Below are 24,706 nucleotides of genomic sequence, written 5' to 3'. Positions count from 1 at the left end.
GACCGGCCCATAGTGAGAATTTTTAATGACTGCGTTATAGTCTATCAAGTATTTTTTTTTTTTTTTTTTGGTCTTAGACATTTAAATTCTTTTTGTGTGTATGTCTCCCTTTTGTGCTTTTTAAATGATGCTGTAGCATATACTTTTGCATATAGTTTTTGAGAATTTTTGTTCTTAGGATAAATTTCTGGAAGTGGGGTTCCTGGACCTAAAGTTTGCCACTTTTCTGGTTCTGTGAAGCTACCATACTGCTTTCTAAAAGAATTGTGCCAATCTGCATCCAGAAAGGTTTTCAACATAAATGTGACGTAAGAAACACTTAAGCCAGTAAAGGCCCTGGAATGCTGAAGCAGATGCAGGACTTAAAGGGAGATGGTGAGGTTTTTATTCTCCCTCCAGCAGGTTTGAGCCAGCCAGTTTCATGTTTCATCTTAAGTGTGAGTTTTATAAGAATTTCCTAATGGAAGGTCTCTCTAGGGCCTTGTGTTTCCTCTGTTGCAGTAGTTCTGTAGCTCTGCTTCCCCAGATCATGAAGGAAACAGGTGCATGAAGTTAAAATAGAATTATTATCCTATTCTTTGTATATTAAGTCAAAATAGAATTTAGGCTTCCCCCAAACTGTCACTTGGCCAATTTGATAACTGTTGGTACTTTGCAACGCACCCTGTTCCTCAGGTTTAATGGAGGAGCATTCACCAACTGATAACAGTTTTAGGGTGAAAAGGAATCAAGTGTGTCTGCTGAACAGAGAAAAAATACCTAGGGATGATATAATTTTCTAGAATTTATTCATGAGACAACACAAATAGCAAATCATTCTGGATTTGATTGAATTTATGCAGGAAGAAACCCCAAAGTTATATAAAGTTAGTGAGTAATTACTAAGAGTAAATTAGCAGAAGAAGTTATAGCCAGGTTTCATGTATTAATCAGTAGTTTTCCAAAGGCTGGAAGTGCTGAGTGGCTTTTTGCTAGTGCACATGATCGTGGAGGGATGATATTCCCTGAGAAGCTGAGGGAGTATGGTAGGAGTGTACTCTCTGTGGCTTTGTAACCAGCCATCAATTTCCAGGTACTGAGGTTTAAGATCGTACAGGCAGGCTTGTTGCTATATCTCACTACTCTTTCCATCTCTGCCCCCACCTCTCCAGCATTTTAGAAACCTGTTGGGGTAAAACTGAGGTGTGTGGCTTCCTGTCATAGTATGTGGGGTTCTGCATGGGTGTGCTGGCTGTGTGTGCATTAGTTTGATGGGTGTGTAGTGAAGATGGTCCAGTGGGACCCTGGTGGTCACTGATTCTGTTTTCTGTTTCTGTTACAGCCCTTGCCAGCATCCAGCCATGGGGGATATGAAAACCCCAGATTTTGATGACCTTCTGGCTGCCTTTGACATCCCAGACCCCACCAGCCTTGATGCCAAGGAGGCCATCCAGACACCCAGTGAGGAGAATGAGAGTCCCCTCAAACCTCCAGGCATATGTATGGATGAAAGTGTGTCCTTGTCTCACTCAGGATCAGCCCCCGATGTGCCGGCCGTGAGTGTCATTGTCAAGAACACCAGCCGCCAGGAGTCATTTGAAGCGGAGAAAGACCACATTACTCCCAGTCTCCTACACAATGGATTCCGGGGCTCAGATCTGCCTCCAGATCCCCACAACTGTGGGAAATTTGATTCTACTTTTATGAATGGAGACAGTGCCAGGAGTTTCCCTGGCAAACTGGAGCCTCCCAAGTCAGAGCCATTACCCACCTTCAACCAGTTCAGTCCAATCTCCAGCCCAGAACCTGAGGATCCCATCAAAGATAATGGATTTGGGATAAAGCCCAAACACTCTGACAGTTATTTCCCACCCCCTCTTGGGTGCGGGGCTGTGGGAGGCCCAGTCCTGGAGGCTCTGGCTAAGTTTCCGGTTCCAGAGCTGCATATGTTTGATCATTTTTGTAAGAAAGAACCCAAGCCAGAACCCCTGCCCTTGGGGAGCCAGCAGGAACACGAGCAAAGTGGGCAGAACACAGTGGAACCTCACAAGGATCCGGATGCCACTCGATTCTTTGGGGAAGCTTTGGAGTTCAACAGCCATCCTAGCAACAATATTGGAGAGTCCAAGGGGCTTGCCCGGGAGCTTGGTACCTGCTCATCAGTCCCCCCTAGGCAGCGTCTAAAGCCAGCTCATTCCAAGCTGTCCTCTTGTGTGGCAGCCTTGGTGGCCTTGCAGGCCAAAAGAGTGGCTAGTGTCACTAAGGAGGATCAGCCTGGCCACACAAAGGATCTCTCAGGGCCCACTAAAGAGAGTTCTAAAGGTAGCCCCAAAATGCCCAAGTCACCAAAGAGTCCCCGGAGCCCTCTGGAGGCCACTAGAAAAAGTATCAAGCCATCGGACAGCCCTCGTAGCATCTGCAGTGACAGCAGCAGCAAAGGCTCACCGTCTGTGGCTGCCAGCTCCCCACCAGCAATTCCCAAAGTGAGAATCAAAACCATTAAGACATCATCAGGGGAAATCAAACGAACTGTCACAAGGATCCTGCCCGATCCTGATGATCCAAGTAAGTCCCCTGTTGGGTCACCTCTAGGGAGCGCCATTGCAGAGGCCCCCAGCGAGGTGCCAGGGGATGAAGAGCCTGTGGAAGAGCACTTTCCTGAGGCAGGCACAAATTCAGGGAGCCCCCAGGGGGCCAGGAAAGGAGACGAGAGCATGACAAAGGCCAGTGACTCTTCATCTCCCAGCTGCAGTTCTGGGCCCCGGGTCCCAAAGGGGGCTGCCCCAGGCTCACAGACAGGCAAGAAGCAACAGAGCACAGCACTGCAGGCATCCACCCTGGCCCCTGCCAACCTCCTGCCCAAAGCCGTGCACTTGGCCAACCTGAACCTCGTCCCCCACAGTGTTGCTGCATCAGTGACAGCCAAGTCTTCAGTGCAAAGACGGAGCCAGCCACAGCTTACACAAATGTCGGTGCCCCTGGTCCACCAGGTGAAAAAGGCTGCCCCACTGATTGTAGAGGTCTTCAACAAGGTCCTCCACAGCTCCAACCCCGTGCCCCTCTATGCGCCAAATCTCAGCCCGCCTGTGGACAGCAGGATCCACGTGCCGGCCAGTGGGTACTGCTGCCTTGAGTGTGGAGATGCATTTGCCTTAGAGAAGAGCCTGAGCCAGCACTATGGCCGGCGGAGCGTCCACATTGAGGTACTGTGCACACTGTGCTCCAAGACGCTGCTCTTCTTCAACAAGTGCAGCCTGCTCCGGCACGCCCGTGACCACAAGAGCAAGGGGCTCGTCATGCAGTGTTCCCAGCTGCTGGTGAAGCCTATCTCTGCGGACCAAATGTTCGTGTCGGCCCCTGTGAACTCCACGGCACCAGCAGCCCCAGCCCCTTCATCCTCTCCCAAACATGGCCTCACTTCGGGCAGTGCCAGTCCCCCTCCTCCAGCCTTGCCACTCTACCCAGACCCTGTGAGGCTCATCCGGTACTCAATCAAGTGTCTTGAATGTCACAAGCAGATGCGGGACTACATGGTCCTGGCTGCACATTTCCAGAGGACAACAGAGGAGACAGAGGGGCTGGTAAGCAGACCCTCACTGTTACGGGTATCGGGCCCCTGGCTCACACAGGTTCCATGACTGGGCATGGAGAGGAAAGCTCATTGATATGGGGGCAGTGGTGGAATCTTATGAGTCTTAGAAGAGGACGTCTGCCTGAATATTTAGTGTTTGGTGTTGGAAAAGGTGTCCTGCCCATACTGAGGTGAGACCCTAATTTAGCAAGTGTATTTACGGACATGTCCCGTGTTCCGCTCAACTTCCCCTCAAAGGGTCTGTCAAGGCCCATTGTCAGGCCCAAGATAGGTCTTTACTGGATGATCTCCCTCTGGTCTCTGGCAGGTGTCCGCACAGTCTTAGCATGTGACCAAGGAACTTGGGGACAGAGATAGGTGAGTCACTGCCCCTGCACCTCAGTCTGTTCTAAGAACTTTGTCTTTTTTGTCTTTTTTTCTTTTCTTGAGACAGAGTCTCACTCTGTCACCCAGGCTGGAGTGCACTGGTGGGATCTCAGCTCACTACAGCCTCTGCCTCCGGGGTTCAAGTGATTCTTATGCCTTAGCCTCCCAAGTAGCTAGGACTCCAGCCATGTGCCACCATGCCTAGCTAATTTTTGTATTTTTAGTAGAGACAGGGTTTCACCATGTTGCCCAGGCTGTTCTTGAACTCCTGGCTTCAAGTGATCTACCCATCTCAGCCTCCCAGAGTGCTGGGATTACAGGCGTAAGCCACTGTCCCCAGCCAAAGAACTGTGTCTTTAATAAGTTGTTGTTCTGCCCTGCAATGACACAGCTGTTCTTGCAGAGTCCTTTTGTGGAAACTGCAGTAGGGCCAATGGCAGGGCTGGGATAGAAGGAAGGAGAGTAGACAGACATGTGGGGCCTCTGGCAGAGGTTTATGGAGCCTCCTTTCAGCTGCGTTCTCACCACTCCAGGAAAGCAACTGTGCTTATCTGCTTGTTTTGATTCTTGGTTATGCTTGATGAGATTCATTAAAAAAAAAAGCCTTCTGCGCTGAGAATACCCTTTGGCACCTTCTGTGTCTGTGTTATGTGTTAGTGGTTTTTCTGAAGAAGGAGGCCTCCAGAAGGTGGTTCTCTTCATGACATAGCCAAACCCACCCCTCATGGTGCTTCCCTAAGCTGGTGCTACAGAGGCCTGGGAGGAAAGTAAAACAGCTCTTTTTGCTTCAGTTCAGCCAGGAGTCTGTGCATGTGTTGGTAGCTGTTGAGCTTTGCATGTGTTCCCTGAGTGCCCACTGTGCACGGGCTGGGGGTCTGTGCCAACCAGGGGATGCCGGCAGAAGGGAGTCTCACCTTCAGGAGCTTACAGTGGCCTAGCAAGGGCAGTGGTCACCACCCAAACAGCTACAGTATATGGCCAGCTGAGAGTGGGGCTAAACCAAGGTTATAAACATAGTTGCACAGAGTGCCCCAGAGGAACTAATTCACGATGACTCCATGCATAAGGAAGATGCTGCGTGGAGGTGACATTTAAGTTGGGCTTGCAAGGATGCGTTTGGAGGAGTAGGAGGGGCAAGGGTGTTTTGAGTATAGGGAGCAAAGGAATATGAGAGTGCAGAGTGGGTTTGAAGAAGAGGACGTTGTTATGCATGAGGCTGGTCTTGGCAATATTAGGGTAGAGGTCAGAGGTTGAGTTTGGTGGGCCTGTAGGGCTTCTGCAGAGGACTCAGCCCCGCAAAGGGGCCAGAAGGTGCTATAGGATCCCACTGTGGCCTCTCATCTCCTCCTGCTCTGTTTCAGTTTGCATTTTTCTTCTGATGCGTCAGATGGAGTGTGGTCACTCTGGGTCTCTTCCCCTGGGGCTTCAGTGTTCTTGCTGCCCCAGCATGGTTGAGTTGGGCCAGGTTTACTTTATCTGAGTCAAGGGGCCATGAGGAGGACCCTTGGCAGTGGAAGTCTGATGCCTGGGTCTGGGATTTTTTCACACTGGTCCTTACGTATCTTTTTTTTTTTTTTTTTTTTTTTTTTTTGTGAGATGGAGTCTTGCTGTGTTGCCCAGGATGGAGTGCAGTGGTGCGATCTCGGCCCACTGCAGCCTCTGCCTCCTGGGTTCAAGTGATTCTCCTGCCTCAGCTTCCCGAGTAGCTGGGACTACAGGTGTGCGCCACCATGCCTGGCTAATTTTTGTATTTTTAGTAGAGACGGAGTTTTGCCATGTTTGCCCAGGCTGGTCTTGAACTTCTGACCTCAAGTAATCCACCTGCCTCGGCCTCCCAAAGTGCTGGGATTACAGGCATGAGCCATCACACCCACCTCCTTGTGCATCTTCTAAAATTTGAGTAGGCAGAGGTCTGGGTGTAGGATCCCAGGCTGGCATGGCACCTTTCTCATCTTACATCCTCTCTGTGTCATTGTGCCCTAGTGGAAGCTGGAGAAGAGCACTCGCCGACAGGAAGGGAAGGAGTGCACAGAAGGCTTATCAGGCCTCTCTCAGCCAGCTCCAAATCCCTCACAAAATCTCATGCCACTATTGTGGCTTCTGAGTCTCAGGGAAAGGGTGAGCCCTGAGCTATGGGATTAAAAACTAGGCTTGATGGCTGCTGGGCTTGGGTTTTCCACAGGACAGTACCTAGCTTCAGCCCATGTGTCCAGGGCAGGGGGTGGGCAGATAGGTTGGGCTCCACACCACAGCAGGGACTGCGGGAACAGCATCCGTTTGGGCTTTCCATCTTCTTCCTGGGAGTCTGCCCCTGAATGGAGCATGCCTCCCTCTGCAGTAACCCGGGGAGTCTTTCATCCTTCCTCTTGCTTTCCAAGCCACGTTGTTTGGGCAGGATGTCAGCCAGATGGATATTGTCATTCCACCCAACACAATTAATAACAGTCCCTTAGTATTACCTACTATAAGTTCATATTCAGATTTTTCCAGTTATGTCAAAAAATGTCTTTTTACAGTTGGGATTATTTTGAGTCAGGATCTGAACATGGGGCTACACATCACATTTGTTTATGTTTCATAAATATCTCAATCTGGAACAGTACCTCTTCCCACTCCATCCTAGTAGACACCCTCTTTTCATGCCATTGACTTGTTGAAGAAATTGGGTCATGTGTTCTGAGCATTTTCCAGAACAATTCTGGGTTTAACTGATTACTTCCTAAGTTTTCCAGAACTTTGAGTTTTACTGATTACTTCCTCATGCAAGGAATTTTTTCCTCCTTATCCCGTATTTTTTCCTGTAGACTGGAAGTTAGCAATAAAGACTTGATTAGATTCAGGTCAGTATTGATGGAGGGTGGGGGTGGAGGGTGCTGCGTTCTTCCTGTTTCATAACTTAAGGAGGCACAAAGTGCCTGATTGTCTCACTTTTAATGATGCTGAATTGATGAGAGTGAATTTAGGTGATAATATTCTGATCCCTTCATTGTAAAGCTCCCCACCTTTTACCTAATTATCCATCAGTAATCACTGCTTGAGTCTAATTTTATTGAGTTTCAAAGGATATTTTTCTAATTCTATTGTTTCTCATTTATTAGCTAGAATTCTGTATAAAGTATATTTTTTGCTTCCATGAGGGCTATTTGGTTACTCTGAAATATAGTTTACGTTGGAAAATGGGATAATTTGTTTCTTTTAATTAACAGTTCTCAGAGTTGTGAGTTGATACCCTGACAATCTCAATTTGTATTCTGAGTCCCTCTTCTATTTTTAAAAAATTGTGGTAAAATACACGTAATGTAAAATTTCCCATCACAATCATTTTGATATGTACAGTTCAGTAGTGTTAATGTTAAGTATACTCACATTGTTGTGAAACCAGTCTCCAGAACTCTTCATGTTGCAAAACTGAAACCCTGTACTCATTTTAAAAAAGAAACAAACAAACAAAAAACAATTCCCATTTATCTTCCTCCCCCCAAGCCCTGGCAACCACCCTTATGTTTTCTGTCTCTAGGAGTTTGACTATTCTTGGTATCTCATACAAGTGGAATCACACAGCATTTATCTTTTTGTGGCTGGCTTTTCCATTTAGCATGTCCTCAAGATTCATTTATGTTGTAGCGTATGTCAGAATCTCCTTCTTTTTTGGCTGGGCATGGTGGCTCACACCTGTAAGCCCAGCACTTTGGGTGGCTGAGGTGGGTGGGTCATTTGAGGTCACGAGTTCGAGACCAGCCTGGCCAACATGGTGAAACCCTGTCTCTATTTAAAAAAAAAAAAAAAAAACACAGAAAACTAAAAAACAAAAATTAGCCAGGTGGTAGTGGTGCGTGCCTGTAATCCCAGCTACTCAGGAGGCTGAGGCAGGAGAATTGCTTGAGCCTGGGAGGTGGAGGCTGCGGTGAGCCAAGATCGTGCCACTGCACTGTAGTCTGGGCATCAGAGACCCCATCTCAAAAAAAAAAAATTCCCCTCTTTTTTTCAGGCTGAATAATATTCCATTGTGTGTATATACCACATTTTATTTATCCTTTCATCCATTGATGGATACTTGGGTTATTTCCACGTCTTAGCTATTGTGAATAATGTTACTATGAACATAAGCATAAAAGTGTATCTCTTTGAGACCTTGCTTTTAAGTCTTTTGGGTACACACCCAGAAGTGGCATTGCTGGATCATATGGTACTTCTGTGTTTAATTTTCTGAGATACCACTGTACTATTTTCCACAGTAGATGCACCATTTTATATTCCCACCAACAGTGCCCAAGTGTTCCAGTTTCTCCATATCCTCACCAGCACTTATTTTCTGTTCTTTTAAATAGTAGCCATCCTAGTGGGTTTGAGGTGACCTCCTCTATTAGTTTAAATGTTGTAATGGCTCATTGATTTTTATAAATTCAGTATATTTACATATTCAGTCATTCTTTTTAATGCTCATGTTATCCTATCTTTGGTCAGTGGCAAGCCCCTTCGAGCTGACTTCTATATCCCTCTAGTCAGCTCCTCTGACCCCACATCAGTGGCCCCCTCTGTGAGTAGGACAGGTGTCCCCTTTACTAAGAAGTTAAGAAGGGCCTCTCCAGCATGCAGGCACCAGCGAAGTCTTTTACTTTTTCCCTCTGGGCTGGTTGCTTGTCAGAGCTCTGTCCATCAGAGCGTAATTAGTCTGGTTGTAGTACTTGTACTTCCACTGGTTTTCTTCTGGGGCTGGGAACAAAGGAGCTGCTACCTAATCTGCCCTTGTCTGTGGGTATATTTGCTTAGCTGTGGCTCAGGGAACCCCCACCACCCATCCCACCCCCCAACCCCCGCCCCCGCGACTCTCCTAACCCCCAGAGTGGGCAAACAGGGCTAGAGCAATGGAAACTGACAAGATCACTCAGTCAGTCTTTATTGAGAGCCTTCTGGGTACCAGTCAGGGTGGTCTCAGATCCACTTTGGAAGTCACTGATCCACCTGACTAGAGGTGCTGAGCAGGTCTCTACCAGGCCAATGTTGGGGGTAGATGGCAAGAACTGCCTCTACTGAGCTGTGACAGAGACCCTGGTGGGTCTAGCAGTGCAGTGAGGTCTTAGAATTCAAGATGTGCTTTAGGCCTCTGCAAAGGAAAAGCTGGTCCTCTGCTAAGCCGCAGGAAAGAAACACAGTCCTGGGGCGGAACTGGTCTTTGAGAGAATAGGGTCAGGTCTGTCTCTGATTAATAGGGTGTCAGACAAAGCTTGCTTGGGTATCAGTATCAGCACTCGAAATGAGGTCTAGGGGTGTCAGAAGTGTCCAGGAGAGTTGGAAGAGAGAGTGGTTAGGGGAAGGGGTTATTTTGACCCATGTACTAGAAAACCAGACAGCCCCGATTGGAGAGCCACAGGCCTATGGCCCCTGCATGATCTGCTTTCTTGGTGTTCTTTCCTAGACCTGCCAGGTATGCCAGATGCTGCTGCCCAACCAGTGCAGTTTCTGTGCCCACCAGCGGATTCATGCACACAAGTCCCCCTACTGCTGCCCGGAGTGTGGGGTCCTCTGCCGCTCTGCCTACTTCCAGACCCATGTCAAGGAGAATTGCCTGCACTATGCCCGCAAGGTGGGCTACAGGTGGGTGCTGCCTGGCTTGCTGTCCTGGTATTGCCCAATGGCTGGTCCTTTTCCTAAGCCAGAACTCATTTCAGATAGTTTTGGTCTTAAGAGGCTTGGGTTCCAGTCTAACAGGACAAGAGCGTTGGATGGTATGTGGACAGACATTTTTTATTTGGTAACAGACAGGAAGAGCAAGAGAGAGAATAATAAGGAGTTTAAAAAACTTAAATATTAAAAAATTAGCTTTGAAGTTTTGGGGAGATTAGACATATAATACTTTGTCTATTTGGTTTTAAAACATATGTAAGTTTAATTTGCTCACAAAGTTATGTTTGGCACGTTAAATGTAAAGTGCTGTTTCAATAATGAATGTACTAATTACAGTACTTGGAAATGTTTGCAGGTTTTAACAAATGGGGCTGCAAGATGCCAAACTCAAAGGGCTTTAGTATCATTCTTTTTGTTAATTTTTGTCAGTTTGTGGCAAAATGGGCAAAACCTGAGACTGGAAAAAAGGATCAGCCTCTTGGTAAAACCAAGAAAACTCTTATTTTAAATGGAATCTCCTCCTTTGTGTCAAACATAAGCAAGAAGTCATTTTCAGGGAAAAGAACAAAGTGAGGGAAAAAACTTCCCTCTAGAGCTCATTGATCTGTAATTTGTTTTCTGCTCTTTGGCATTAAATTTTTTTTTGGTTTTAGTTCATTTGACTTTTTTGTGTGTACTTATTATTGTCTTTAGCATTGTGTTAGACACTCAGGATACAAAAATGATTAAGACACAGCCCTTGCCCTGGTAGGTTACAAACATAAGAACATAAGTAATTATAACTCAGAGTGCTAAGTCCCACAATAGAGAAATGGTCAGGAAAGCTTCCTAAAGGAGATACTAGATTTTCAGGCAAAAGAAGGGGAAACCATACCTGGCAAGCGCCTGACCAGGAATAACAGCATACACAAAAGAGGTGTCAGGAATGATGAGTATGGTTGTATAGAGGAATGTCAGGATGAATTGTGGGAGTGGGGAGAAATGAGACTAGGGAGTTGGCAGAGGCCAGACCATGCAAGACCTTGTATTTCTTGGCAGACATTTGGACTTTATCCAATGGACAGTGAGGAGCTACAGAAATATTTGCAGCAGGGGAGTGATTTGGCTAGTATATTTTAGAAAGATCATTCTGGGAAGCGAACACATGTATTAGTGAGGAGAGAGACTGAAGACTTCTTGAAAGGCAAGTATGATGGTCTAAATGAGATGCTGAGGGCTTCACTGAAGGCATGATTGTGGGAATGGAGAGAAGGTAGATTTGAGAGGGGTTTAGGAAGAAGCATCAAGATTTGACAATAGCTTTTATATGGAATGAGGGATGAGGAGTTTGGCAGAGGTGAGGCTAGGCCATGCAAGACCTTATATTTCTTGGCAGGCATTTGGACATTTTCCAGTGGACATTGAGGAGCTACAGAAGGATTTGCAGCAGGGCAGTAATCTGGCTAGTATGTTTTAGAAAGATCATTCTGGGAAGCTAACACGTATATTAAAGTTTTGCAGTGACTCCCGCATTTCTGTCTTGGGGTAAACATTTTATTTTTATATTTTTTTGAGACAGGGTCTCACTGTCACCCAGGCTGGAGGGCAGTGGTGTGATCGTGGCTCACTGCAGCCTTGACCTCCTGAGCTCAGGTGATCCTCCCATCTCGGCCTCCCAGGTAGCTGGGACTATAGGCACGCACCGCCATGCCTGGCTAACTTTTTGTGCTTTTTGTAGAGACAGGGTTTCACCATGTTGCCCAGGCTGGTCGCATAACTCCTGGGCTCAAGCGATCCTCCCACCTCAACTCCCCGAAGTGTTAGGATTACAGGTGTGAGCCACCATGTCTGGCTGTTGTAAACATTTAAAAATGTAGACTGATTTCTTTTTCATCTTATGGAGGATGGAGTATCTAAAGTACATTAAAAACAAGACAAACCTAAGACAGGATTATACAAAGCACTTACCACCAAGTTGCTGAAGAGCATTGCTTGGCAGCATCCCAGGCTACATTTCAAACCAAACATCTGAATATGTTTTTACAGTATCCTGTAACACTTAAAAATACCTTTCTAGCCTTGATTTAAGTGTATGCTGCTTGTTCTAAGATCAAATCCAATCCAATAGTAATGCAATCAACACTTAAATATTTATCTTTGAATCTTGAATCCAAGAATTTTTTTTTTTTTTTTTTTGAAGATGGAGTCTTGCTCTGTCACCCAGGCTGGAGTGCAGTGGCAGCATCTTGGCTTACTGCAATCTCCGCCTCTCGAGTTCAAGCAATTCTCCTGCCTCAGCCTCCTGAGTAGCTGGGATTATAGGCATGCGCCACCACGCTTGGCTAATTTTTGTATTTTTAGTAGAGATGGGGTTTCACCGTGATGGCCAGGCTGGTCTCAAACTCCTGACCTCAGGTGATCCACCTGGCTTGGCCTCCCAAAGTGCTGGGACTACAGGCGTGAGCCACCGCACCTGGCCCAAGAAATGTTTAATTGTATGGATGGATTAATGCTTTTTGCTTTTAATTACATATTTTCTTATGTACAAGTAAAAAGAAATGTCTCAAAAGCAGTTCAGTTTATCAAACCTTTTTGTAAGGAATGCCAGACCAAATGAATTGTGACTCAGCGAAAGGGATTACTGAAGATAGCGATATTAAAATTTTCAGTGATCTGCGGTTGAAGTCAGAAGACATACACAACACTACAGTGTTCATAACAGAGTTGTGCAATCACTACAAACAATTTTAGAGCATTTTTACTATCCAAGAAGAAACCTCATATCCACCACTTCTTTCATCCCCCTAGCCCTAGGCAATCACTAATTTACTTTCCGTCTCTCATAGCTCTTCTGGACATGTCATATAAGTGGAATTATGTAATATTATTAGCGTATTTGCAAGGTTCATCCATGTTGTAGCATATATCAGTATTTCATTCCTTATTATGGCTGAATGAGATTCCATTGTGGGGATATACCATGTTTTGTTTATCCATTTGTCAGCTGATGGACCTTTGGGTTGGTTCCACCTTTTGGCTTCATGAATAATGAATAATATGAATAATGCTGCTGAAGAACATTCATGTACAAGTTATCATGTGGACATGTTTTCAGTTGCTTTGGATACCTAGGAGTAGAATAGCTGGGTCAAATAGTAACTCTATAGGGAGGGGAACATCACACACTGGGGCCTGTCAGGGGGTGTGGGGCTAGGGGAGGGATAGCATTAGGAGAAATACCTAATGTAGAAGATGGGTTGATGGGTGCAGCAAACCGCCATGGCACGTGTATACCTATGTAACAAACCTGCACATTCTGCACATGTATCCCCGAACTTAAAATATAATTTTAAAAGAGGAAAAAAAATAGTAACTCTGATAAACTTTTTGAGAAACTGTCAGACTATTTTCCAAAGTGACTGCACCATTTTTACATCCCCACCAGCAGTGTATCTAGGTTTTGGTTTCTGTACACCCTTGCCAACACTTGTTATTGTCTTTTTGATTGTAACCATCCTTACGGGTGTGAAATGGTATCTTGTTTCCCTGATGGTTAACGGTGTTGATCATGTGCTTATTGGACTCCATCTTTTTTTTTTTTTTTTTTTTTTGAAATAGTCTTACTCTGTTGACCAGGCTGGAGTGCAATGGCGCTATCTCAGCTCACTGCAACCTCCGCCACCCCAGGTTCAAGCACTTCTCCTGCCTCAGCCTCCTGAATAGCTGGGATTACAGACGCCCACCACCATGCCCGGCTAATTTTTGTCTTTTTAGTAGAGACGGGGTTTCACCATTTTGGCCAGGCTGATCTTGAACTCCTGACCTCAGGTGATCCACTGACCTCAGCCTCCCAAAGTGTCGGGATTACAGGCGTGAGCCACTGTTCCCGTCCTGGACTCCATCTTCTTTGGAGAAATGTCTATTCAGATCATTTGCCCACTTCTGAATTGGGTTATTTGACATAATTGAGTTGTAAGAGTTTTTTATATCTTCTGAATACAAGTTCCTTGTCAGATTTGCAAGTATTTTCTCCCATTCTGTGGATGCTAGTTTTTTAAATAAATTCTCAAGATACCTATGTTCCATTTTATTGAACTCTATCTACTACAGAGTTTTACAATATTATTTTATGTTTTGTATTATTTTTGCTTTTACTTGATGATAATGTAAAAAGCCTATATATATGGTTATTTATATAAGTATATATAATTTATATGTATTTTATGTAAAATATGCATACACATATTTCAGAATTTCATATATTAGTCTGTTCTTTGTTAATAATTTGGAGAGTGGCTCATGATGTCATAAGGAAGCAAGTTTAGACTGTTTTAATGTTATTTTCTTATTTGTGATTATTAACAAAGTTAAATACTTTATGTTGTTTATTATCTTTTCTAAAACTACATATTTCACAACATATGATTCCATAATTGTCTATCTTCTCTTAAAAAACTGTGGTCAAGTGCGGTGTCATATGGTTGGCACTCTTTTCTGCACACTTTCTCATCAACTTGTAAACCCCGTTGGATTCAGTCCTTCATTGAGGATACTTTGCATGTGTTCTTACTTGCAATGAGGTTTCTCAAAGAAATGTCTACCAGATACATAGAAGGAATTTTCAGTAGCATTCAAAAAGAATATATTTCTACTGTTTCTGCAGGAGTTTGGTCAAACGGCACAAATAAAGCCACTTAAGAGATTCTTTACACATATCAGGTGTACTTGGCCACTTTGGATGAATGTGGAATTATGTGCTTTGTTCTCATAATTCTTTGTAGTGTGGAAATACTTCTGTGTGCTAGAAGTTGCTTTCAATCTTCTGTTTAGCAGGAAAGGAAAATTAAGTAAGTAGCTTGTATAGAAACCCTAATTTAAAGCATATACAAATTTAGTAATGAATGCGCTGTGGAGTTCATCACAAAAAGCTTTCTGGTTCCGTGGGCTGCTCTTCATTGCTAATTAAATTTTCAAAGGTGATTCTCTACCCCTCCCTTCCAATACACACAAGGAAGAAAAAAGATTGTTCAGGATTCTGTGGGGATTTATGTGGACTGTGAAAATGTATCACGCCTGTAATCCCAGCAATTTGGGAGGCCGAGGTCAGTGGATCACCTGAGGTCAGGAGTTCAAGACCAGCCTGGCCAACATAGTGAAACCCCGTCTCTACTAAAAATACAAAAGTAAGCCGGGTGTGGTTGCAGGCACCTGTAATCCCAGCTACTTGGGAGGCTGAGACAGGAGAATTGCTTGAACCCAGGAGGTGGAGGTTGCAGTGAGCCAAGATTGCACCACTGCACTCCAATCTGGGTGACAAAGCAAGACTCTGTCTCAAAAAAAAAATAAATAAAAATAAATATGTATATATATTAAAACGAAGGGTAGCATTCAGGAGTCAAAGAATTCTTAAATGAAGGCATGCCTTTTATTTTAGCAAAGCAACTGCCTCTCTTTAGTGCCTGTGGGGATGTCAATATTATGAGGGCAGACAGTATTGCAACAAAAGGAAGATAAAAAGGAAGAGCAGAGAGGGAAAAGATGTTTCGTCATGTAGGGGAGACCTGTGTGTGTTCATGGGCAGGAGGAAAGACTGAACACAGGAGAGGGACTAGTAATCTTATGGATGCAGGTTGGCATGGAGGAAGGTCATATTATTCTCCGATATCGATAAAAAGAAAGGCAGTATTTATAGAGAGATGTTGTGAAGTTGAAACAAGTTCCATACGGCCTCAGTTTCAGAGAAATGGTTTAAGACAATTGTTTATCTTATTTATGCATTGTAAAAAAAAAATCCACCAAACAAACTCAGAAAATGCAAATTGGTAGGGAGAAAAAGAAATGAAAAGTTATCCCCATAGTTCCACCAAGAAGACATCACAGCACTTTTGAGCTGCATGGTCCAGTAGAGTATAGTATAGTACCAGCCATTTGTGGCTACCGGGTGCTTGAAATGTGGCCAGTGCAACTAAGGAACTGAATTTTTATTTTTATTTTTTTTGTTAATTTAAATAGGCACATGGCTACATGAACAGTGGAGCTTCCCCCGCTCCCCCCCAGGAGACAGGTTCTCGCTCTGTCACCCAGGCTGGAATGCAGTGGCACAATCTTGGCTTACTGTAACCTCTGCCTCCTGGGTTCAAGCAATTCTTCTGCCTCAGCCACCTGAGTAGCTGGGATTACAGGCACGTGCCACCATGCCCACTAATTTTTGTATTTTTAGTAGAAACAGGGTTTTGCCATGTCGACCATGTCTCATCTTGAACTCCTGGCCTCATGTGATCCGCCCTCCTCGGCCTCCCCAGTGCTAGGATTACAGGCGTGACCTACCGTGCCCGCCCCAGTGGAACTATTGACCATTCCTTCATCACAGCAAGTTCCACTGGACAACACTATAGAGTATTTCTTCCTGGGCTTTAAGGGTTGTTTTAATGTAGTTGTTTTGGTGGCCATAGCATTGCCTGACTGTATGTTTTGTTAAGTGGCCATCCCTGCTTACCCGTACCAGCCTGTGGGAAGGCATGGGCTTTGTGCAGCCTCCTTCGGAAATTCTTGGACTTCTGCAGTTGTCTCACACTTAAATACTGTTTATGCCATTATTGAACCATTTTCTTCCCTCTCCACTTCCACCAACTTCTCTTAGGTAGGCTCAGGTTTTTGGTTTGCAGAATCTCCTCTGGCCAGTGCAGGGAAGGTTGGGGTTTCTCCCTTCTGTACAAGGCATGGCCTTGGGCTTGGGGGCCACTGTGTGGCCACATTGTGCTAGACTGTAGCAAGCAGACCCTCAGGGTGTACTTGTTGAGGGTGGAAGTCCAAGTGATTGAGGGAGGGAGAAGGTGCCTGGATAGTTCTGTTCCTCTTCTCCATCCCTCCTCTTGCAGCACCACCTCTGGGTCCAGTACTCCCTCTACTCTACCCACACTCACACTACCCCCCTTCTGTCTAGGTGCATCCACTGTGGTGTCGTCCACCTGACCTTGGCCTTGCTGAAAAGCCACATCCAGGAGCGACACTGCCAGGTTTTCCACAAATGTGCATTCTGCCCCATGGCCTTCAAGACTGCCAGCAGCACTGCGGACCACAGTGCCACCCAGCACCCCACCCAGCCCCACAGACCCTCCCAGTGAGTGCAGCTCCAGGGCCAGCAGGCCCTGTGGGGCAGAGAGGAGTAGCCTGGGTGCTGTAGGGGGTGGCATAGGGATGGGTGAGGGAGCTGGGGTTAGTGGCAGAGGTGCCTGGGGTTGTACTAAGGATGTCCTGAGGCAGGGGAGCATCCACATTGGCTCAGGGTAGTGCTTTCCCAAACTTGACCCTGGTTCAGAGAGAGCAGAGATGGGTGGAGGGGCTGCGTGGTGCCTTGGCCACCTCACCCCCTGGGGCTTGTCTCATCAGGCTCATTTATAAGTGCTCCTGTGAAATGGTCTTCAACAAGAAGAGGCACATTCAGCAGCATTTTTACCAGAATGTCAGCAAGACACAGGTGGGCGTCTTCAAGTGCCCTGAGTGCCCGCTCTTGTTCGTGCAGAAGCCGGAGTTGATGCAACACGTCAAGGTGGGATGCCTTGCGGGAGGAGGCCGGGGAGGAGGGCACATGCCTCAGGCTGGGGGTCTGACTCTGTTCATCTTTCCCCTTGCCCAGTCAGTAATCGCTCTCCCCATCCCCAGAGCACCCACGGTGTTCCCCGAAATGTGGACGAGCTGTCAAGCCTCCAGTCTTCAGCGGACACATCCTCAAGCCGCCCTGGCTCTCGAGTTCCCACTGAGCCCCCAGCCACTAGTGTGGCTGCTCGGAGCAGCTCCCTGCCTTCTGGCCGCTGGGGTAGGCCTGAAGCCCACCGCAGGGTGGAAGCCAGGCCGCGGCTGAGGAACACTGGCTGGACCTGCCAGGAGTGCCAGGAGTGGGTTCCAGATCGAGAGAGCTACGTGTCCCACATGAAAAAGAGCCACGGTCGGGTAAGTGCAGCCACACAGTCATAATGCAGAGCCCAGTCCTCTGGACTTCTTTCTGTGAAGCCAGAACCTCTAGGGTTCCTGGTGCTTTGGGCTTTGGGCAGGGTGGGTACCACAGATCTTGAGGTCTTTGGGAGTATCCTCCTTTCTGCCCATGGCATCTGGAAGAAAAATGCACCCAGAACTATCTTACAGTTCTGATGCTTTGTGTGTTGCCACCTCCTTCCTTAGACATTGAAGCGGTACCCATGCCGGCAGTGCGAACAGTCCTTCCACACCCCCAACAGCCTGCGCAAACACATCCGCAACAACCATGACACAGTAAAGAAGGTCTACACCTGCGGGTGAGTCCCTGGGGATAGTAGTGAGGAGGTCTGAGGTTCAAAAGACTGTCCGTGGCACCACTGGGGCTTTTCTCTGCTGCAAGATCAGATGTCTAAGACAAGAGACAAGTGATTTCCAACTGGAAGAAATTGCAGCTAAGTCAGAAATCAGGGGCAGGTCAAAAATCAGCTTCCAGAACCTGGTAGCTCCTGAGCCCTCTCTCGTCACTCTCTAGCCCAGGACTGCACAGCCCATCAGTCACGAAGCACCCTGAGGTTTAAGAGGAGGGGTGGTGATATGACCATGCACCCCTGGGGCCGAGAGGCTTTTACACCATCTGCCTATGCCTTGGGATGTACCCAGGCCCTTTCACTATGACTACTAGCCTAGCACTTGGGTCTCTGGGCGGTGACATCAGGTAGTGTTCAGTGAGATTGTGGCTGAGCGCCGGGTGTCAAGAGTGCAAGTATTCTGATGTGCTATTGTCTGCCACCTTGGCTGGCCTGCTGGCTGGATCTCTCTGGGGGTCCCAGCACCAGCCAGCCCAGGAGTCTGCTCCAGACTCCCTCCTTCCTGGCCTTGGTGTGAATAGCACTGAGGGAGCCTGCGGCCCGGGCACTTACCTGACCTCTCCGCTGTGCTTCTGCAGGTACTGCACAGAGGACAGCCCCAGCTTTCCTCGGCCCTCCCTCCTGGAGAGCCACATCAGCCTTATGCATGGCATCAGAAACCCTGATTTGAGCCAGACGTCCAAAGTCAAACCTCCGGGTGGACATTCCCCTCAGGTGAGTGTGGGCTCCCTGCCCATTGGAGCTGGCTGCTCAGTGAGGCTTGGAGCTGGAAGGGCATTAGGAAGGCTACTGTTGTGGCCATGGAACAACCAGAGTGACAGCTTCCCTCAATGTGGGTCACTCCCTAGTCCTCTGTGACCTGCCTGGCACTGGACACAAGTAGGGGATAAGGACAAAGACCCATAAGGTGGTCTGTCAGCCTTTTGTTACTGTTGCTTCCCTGTCACCATGGCCCCCTCTGTAGGGGTGTGCTGTGCTTTGTGGACATTGGTGCATTTTCACACATACCATTCTCTTTATGCTTCACAGCAGTCCTGAGGCGGGAGCACACAGGACTACCTTGTCAGATGAGGATAATGATGTTCGACCAACTCACCCCCCAACCTTCTCACTAGTTATAGGAAGAGCCAGGCCTAGAACCTTCTATCCTGGCCCCTTGCCCTATGACCTCATCCCTGTTCCATGCCCTATTCTGATTTCTGGTGAACTTTGGAGCAGCCTGGTTTTTCCTCCTCACTCCAGCCTCTCTCCATACCATGGTAGGGTGTGCTGTTCCACAGAAGGGTCAGGTGTATCTGGGAAGTCCTAAGAGCTGCCTGGAGTTTCAAAGCATTCTTAAAACTTTCTTGCCTAATCAGATGGTGTCAGTGGTTGGCAAAGGCCCTTTCATGCGTAGTAGCTGGGGGTATTGATTGATGTTTTTGGTAACACCTGTCCAGTTGTAAAATGTACATCCTCCCTTCCCCCAAAATGCACATACCCTTTGATCCAGCAATTCTGTTTCTAGGATCTGTCTATTAGAGAGATCTTTTGCCTTGGGCATAAAGAAGTCTGCTAAAGGATGTTTGCTGTAGCACTGTGTGCAGTAACAAAGATGGAACTCAGCTAAATGTCTGCCGTTGGGGACTTCTCATCCCCACAGTGGGTTAGTGTGCTGCCTTTAGAAGAATGAAGCCTCTGTATGTTCTCCCATGGAAACACGCTCCAATGTATGTTGTTAAGTAAAACAAAAACAAGAAAAACACAGGGTGAAGAAAAGCATGCATATACTGGGTGCGGTGGTTCGTGCCTGTAATCCCATCACTTTGGGAGGCCAAGGTGGAAGGATCACTTGAGCCTAGGAGTTTGAGACCAGCCTGGGCAACATTGGGAGACTCTGTCTCTACAATAAATAAGTAAATAAATTAGCTGGGTGTGGTGGTGTGCAGCTATAGTTCCATCTATTCAGGAGGCTGAGGTGGGAGGATCACTTAAGCTGTGAGGTCAAGACTGCACTGAGCTGTGATCACGCCACTGCACTCCAGCCTGGGTAACAAAATGAGACCCTGTCTCAAAAATGAAATGAAATAAAATAAAAAAATTAGCCGGGTTTGGTGACGTTCACTTGTAGTCCCAGCTACTCATGAGGCTGAGGTGGGAGGATCGCTTAAGCCCGGTAGGTCAAGGATGCAGTGAACTGTGATTGTGCCTCTGCACTCCAGCCTGGGCAACAGAGTGAGACCCTGCCTCAAAAATAAAAAGAAAAGTATGCATGGCATGCCATCATTTTGTAAAAGACAATAGTTTTGTTTTTGTATAGGCATAGGATACCTCTTGGAGGAGCCACAAACCGAGGTAATATGTTCTTTAGAGAGCAGGCCTGGGGAGTGGGGTAGTCTCTATACCCTTCCTATGCCTTTGGAGTATTGTGACACATGCATATGTTACATTACAAAACAAACAAACAATTGAAACAAAGCAAACATAAACCAGCGTTCAGGGCTGGGGTGACCCTGGCCTGGGTGGTGCTTTCTTTGAGTCCTTGGGCTCATGGTTATGTCTAGGGGCTCATGTCCAGGGCTTGGCCTGGACTTTTCTCATGCTGTCTCTCCTTTTAGGTGAACCATCTGAAAAGACCAGTCAGTGGAGTGGGGGACGCTCCAGGCACCAGCAATGGCGCAACTGTCTCTTCCACCAAAAGGCACAAGTCCCTTTTTCAGTGCGCAAAATGTAGTTTTGCCACAGACTCGGGGCTCGAGTTTCAGAGCCACATACCTCAGCACCAGGTGGACAGCTCCACAGCCCAATGTCTCCTCTGTGGTTTGTGCTACACCTCTGCCAGCTCCCTCAGCCGCCACCTCTTCATTGTCCACAAGGTGAGAGACCAGGAGGAGGAGGAGGAGGAGGAGGCGGTGGCAGTGGAGATGGCAGTGGAGGTGGCAGAGCCAGAGGAGGGCTCCGGGGAGGAGGTGCCCATGGAGACTAGAGAGAATGGACTGGAAGAATGTGCCGGTGAGCCTTTGTCGGCTGACCCAGAGGCGAGGAGATTGCTGGGCCCGGCCCCTGAGGACGATGGTGGCCACAGTGATCACAGTCAACCACAGGCCTCTCAGGACCAGGACAGCCACGCACTATCCCCTCAGGTGTGACCGGAGACTTTGCAGTGTGCATGGTCGGGGTGGTGCCGAAGCGTCTTCCACCTGCCGTGTGGACCGTGGAAAATAAAAGGCTCTGCCCCCGGTGTGAGTGTGGCCGGTTGTACCCTGGAGTAGTGTCTGCCCTGAGCTGCCAGTGCTGGTATCCCCCAGCCCCAGGAAATGTGGGGTCGGCCAGGACCCTCACAGCTCTGAATTTGCTTCTGTTATTTATGGCTTTTTGCTGCTTCTTGGTACCCCATCTCTTGTCTGTGTCCTTCCAACCCCAGGCTGCTTATGTGGCCCAACCCCAATGCTGTCAACTAGGCTTGAACCCCACGGCGGCTGTGCTTTTCTGGGAGGTTCCCGCCTGCTGCCTTCAGCCAGGGCGCTCCTCAGAGCTCTATTTTCCTGCAGACACCAGCTCTCCTTCCTGCCTTTAGATCCTGAGAAGGAGGGAAATGAGGGGTGCTGACACAGCCCCTCTGGGAGAGCTCTGCCTAGTCTGGTTTGGCGAGGGCCCTTGATCACCTTGCCCCTCCTCCCTGTCTTCTCTGATTCTTTTCCCTCAAAATAGTCCTGAGAACTAATTGTCACACTAGCTCATCATGTCTCTGTGGGTGGGGTGGGAGAAACCTCTGCTGCACACCTCTGTTTGGAACCTGGGCAGAGCAGGAGGTAAGGCAAAGGCAGGCAGGCACCAAGAACCAGACCCCTTGAGAAGGTGCTGTGGGTGGGTCTTTGTTCTGCTGTTGTGCCTTTCCTGACAGGTGGGGTTGGGGCACACAGACATTGGAATATTTGTACTGCTCTCGTGCCATTTGAGAGGCTGCTGCCCCAGGCAGGCCAGCCCCTACTCCTCTTGGCTACACTCATGTTGCTCAGACTATATTTCAAATAAAAAATCTTCTCACCATGCAGGTAGGCTCTTGTATTCCTCTCCAAGTGAGCCTGGCCCCACCCTGTTCCACCCAGGGGTCTTTCCCAGACTTCCCCTGTTTGTCCCATCTCTGAGGGAGGACAACACTTCCTACTGTCTAAGGAAGGCCTACTCTAGATTCTGGAGCTTGTGGTTAGGAAACCAGGAGCCCTGTACTACTTAGTTCTCTAGAGACCTTCTGAAGGGGTGAGGGGAGGGGCTCCACAATGGTCAAGGATCTCCTCCAGGATCTCCTCCAGGCTAGTGACATTGGCTTTAGGGCCTATGGAAATTTTCTGGGCACCTTCATCTTTCCTTCAGTTGATTTTCAACATAAGAGAACCCCTTACTGGTAAAAAGGGAAAAGGGGGTGGAGAAGAGGAATTTATAATTTTCTTATAGCATTCAAGAGGTTTCTTATTTCTTACAGCATCGCTACTGCCACAGAACTCAAATGTGGCAGAACTGGGATGAGACTTGGGAGACTGGCTGTCTTTTCACTGATGGTGGAGTCAGGGCCCCCCCACGCACAAGGAGCAGGCTGTGTGGAAGTGTCGTCTGACCTCTAACCCAGGTGGCATGGGGCTGCACCCAGCAGGATCTAGTGGAGTAAAGGGAAGAGGGTGCTGGCTGGGTGCTTAGAGGTCATCTTTCAAGGAGGCATTAAATATCAATTATAAATTATTAAGTCAGATAAATATGCCTGACCTTTTCACAATTGAAAAAATATATTTTTTTCCTCTATCAAATGCCAGGTTTTTAGTGGAAATGCTAATGGCAGTGGGAAAGGTTGCCTCACTTTCAGAGAGACTCTCACTGTCTGCACCCTTTTAATAATTGCTCTTCCTGGCAAGGCTGCCACCTCCCTGCCTCCCCAACTGGCAGTGGGGCAACCCAGGCCTGTTTCCAGCTACCTGCAAAGCCAGACCTAGCCCTGCCGTAGCTGTTGTCCCATGCCTAATTCTAGTTACAGGAAGCCATCCTTGTACCCTGGGTCCATTCACAGGAATAGGTTCCAGAGGAGGCTGATAGAAGGGTTTGAAATGACTGGCTGGATCCCTTCCTGCTCAGACACAGTGGTAGCTGGAGAGCAGGCAGAGATGGTAGAATTGCAGGTTTGAGCACCTGTCCTGACCCCAGATATACATCTCCTTCCTGGGAAGAACGTGAATTGGAAAATTGGTGAGCCAGTCCCTGGAAAACCTGGGTCCTGGCCTGGGTTCTGTCCTTAGCCAGCTCTTAACAAATCCCTTAACCTCACTGTCTCCTCTCCTTCACAATAGAGTTAGTAATTCCCATCCAACTGGCTTCACAGGCTTTTGTGAGCTTATGAATGTGAAAGTCTTTTCTAGTTTATAAAACACTATATGAATGTGGGGAAATCTTTACTTGACCTTAGGGCATGGAGGGTGGAGCACATCTTGTCTGCTGTTCGGACTTGGATGATGATTAGCAGTTATGAAGTGGCCCAGACACCTAGCCATTCTTTAGTAAGAGTGAAGATAGCATTTTAAGCCCTCCTTGTGTGCCTAGCGTCTTACTGAACACTTTCTGGTGATTCTCTCCTTTAATCCTCACAAAGATCTCACAGTTGTCCTCCATTTTACGGAGAAGAAAACCGAGGCTCAGAGAGGTTAAACGATGTGCAGAGGCCACCTGTAGTGATGGTGCTGAGTCAAGCCTGTCAACCACTGTGCTCCTTAGTGGCCAAGGCTGCTTTGACAGGCTGCCAGCTTGTCAGTGGTTTGCAGCCCCCCAGACATTTGCTTTCCTACTTCCCATGCAGTTGGGGTGCCCTGCCAAGTGCCAGGTTCTCTTTGGAGTCCATCTGTGCCTTGTCACCCCAAGGAGGGCCGCGAGCATCATGCCGTTGACATTTCGAAACACGTGGTATCTCTACAACCTTTCATTATCATTGGGATTTACCTTGCCATTTGAACACCATCATTTTTTGAGGACTGTCTAGAAAAGGTTGCCTAACCCTCACAGGGAGCACATAGTTCCCTCAGAGTCTAATATCTTCTGGTCTTTTCTTTTTCAAGATTTTTTTAAATGGTTGTGCTATCATTTGTCATCATCAGAAAATGCTTGCTGTAACAAGCGTTTATCTGCACGTTATGCTGCAGTGAATGCTCTACTGATCAAGTGAAACAGATAAAATCCCTTCCCTTGTAGAAACTACAACTTAATACACTCTAAGACTTGACAAATTACTTAGTATTTATTTTCCAACTGCTTTATCTCTGTAAAATGATATGCTGAATTATTATAAGCTAATTGTTGTAGAAAGAACTTTCCCCTTAACTTATGTAAACAGCCTGGTTTTAAAAAATTTAATAATTGTGGCCCAGTAAGCTCAATACTTTGCTTTCCCCAAGACTGAGGAACCTCTGTCCTGTTCACCACTGTATATTCAGCACCAGGCAGTTTCTTTTTTTGTTTGTTTGTTTGTTTTGAAAAATTAATACATATACATGGTAAGACATTCCACAATACAAAAGGGTATACAATAAATGGTAAGGTTCCCCATGGAGGTCAGCCTCTAGTCCTCTCTCCAGAGTTAATCGCTGTTATCTATATGTTGTGTATCCTTTCAGAGCAATTCTATGCATTTACAAGTTTATAAATATGTATATTTATATATCTATTTTTAATACAAATAGTAGAATTCTATACACAGTGTTCTGAAGCTTGCTTTCTTATATAGTATTTTGGAGATTATTCCAAATTCATACATTGGGTCAGAGCAATTCTTTAAAAGTTCCTTGCATATAACAGTGATTCAAAAAGT

General features: G+C 47.0%; 1 protein-coding gene across 4 annotated transcripts in view; it reads left to right on the top strand.

Moving 5' to 3' along the window:
* Positions 1-24,588, top strand: part of ZNF592 (zinc finger protein 592) — a 56,771-nt gene extending 32,183 nt beyond the window's left edge. For 3 of the 4 annotated variants that reach the window (XM_054450979.2, XM_054450977.2, XM_063652877.1), the window contains 8 exons: positions 1,322-3,560; positions 9,354-9,532; positions 16,485-16,661; positions 16,931-17,090; positions 17,204-17,491; positions 17,720-17,832; positions 18,462-18,597; positions 20,481-24,588. In XM_054450979.2, the coding sequence (XP_054306954.1) occupies positions 1,341-3,560; positions 9,354-9,532; positions 16,485-16,661; positions 16,931-17,090; positions 17,204-17,491; positions 17,720-17,832; positions 18,462-18,597; positions 20,481-21,011 (3,804 nt within the window). In that variant the 5' untranslated portion in view covers positions 1,322-1,340 and the 3' untranslated portion in view covers positions 21,012-24,588. Of the gene's footprint in view, positions 1-1,321; positions 3,561-9,353; positions 9,533-16,484; positions 16,662-16,930; positions 17,091-17,203; positions 17,492-17,719; positions 17,833-18,461; positions 18,598-19,390 lie in introns of all 4 variants that reach the window. The other variant, XM_063652878.1, reaches the window with a different exon arrangement.
* The last annotated feature ends 118 nt before the right edge of the window (positions 24,589-24,706 follow it).

The sequence above is a fragment of the Pongo pygmaeus genome, chromosome 16, assembly GCF_028885625.2.
Source record: "Pongo pygmaeus isolate AG05252 chromosome 16, NHGRI_mPonPyg2-v2.0_pri, whole genome shotgun sequence".
In the NCBI taxonomy this organism is placed as follows: Eukaryota; Metazoa; Chordata; class Mammalia; order Primates; family Hominidae; genus Pongo; species Pongo pygmaeus.
The sequence above is the reverse complement of the archived record's forward strand: the minus strand, read 5'-3'. Positions and strand labels throughout refer to the sequence as shown.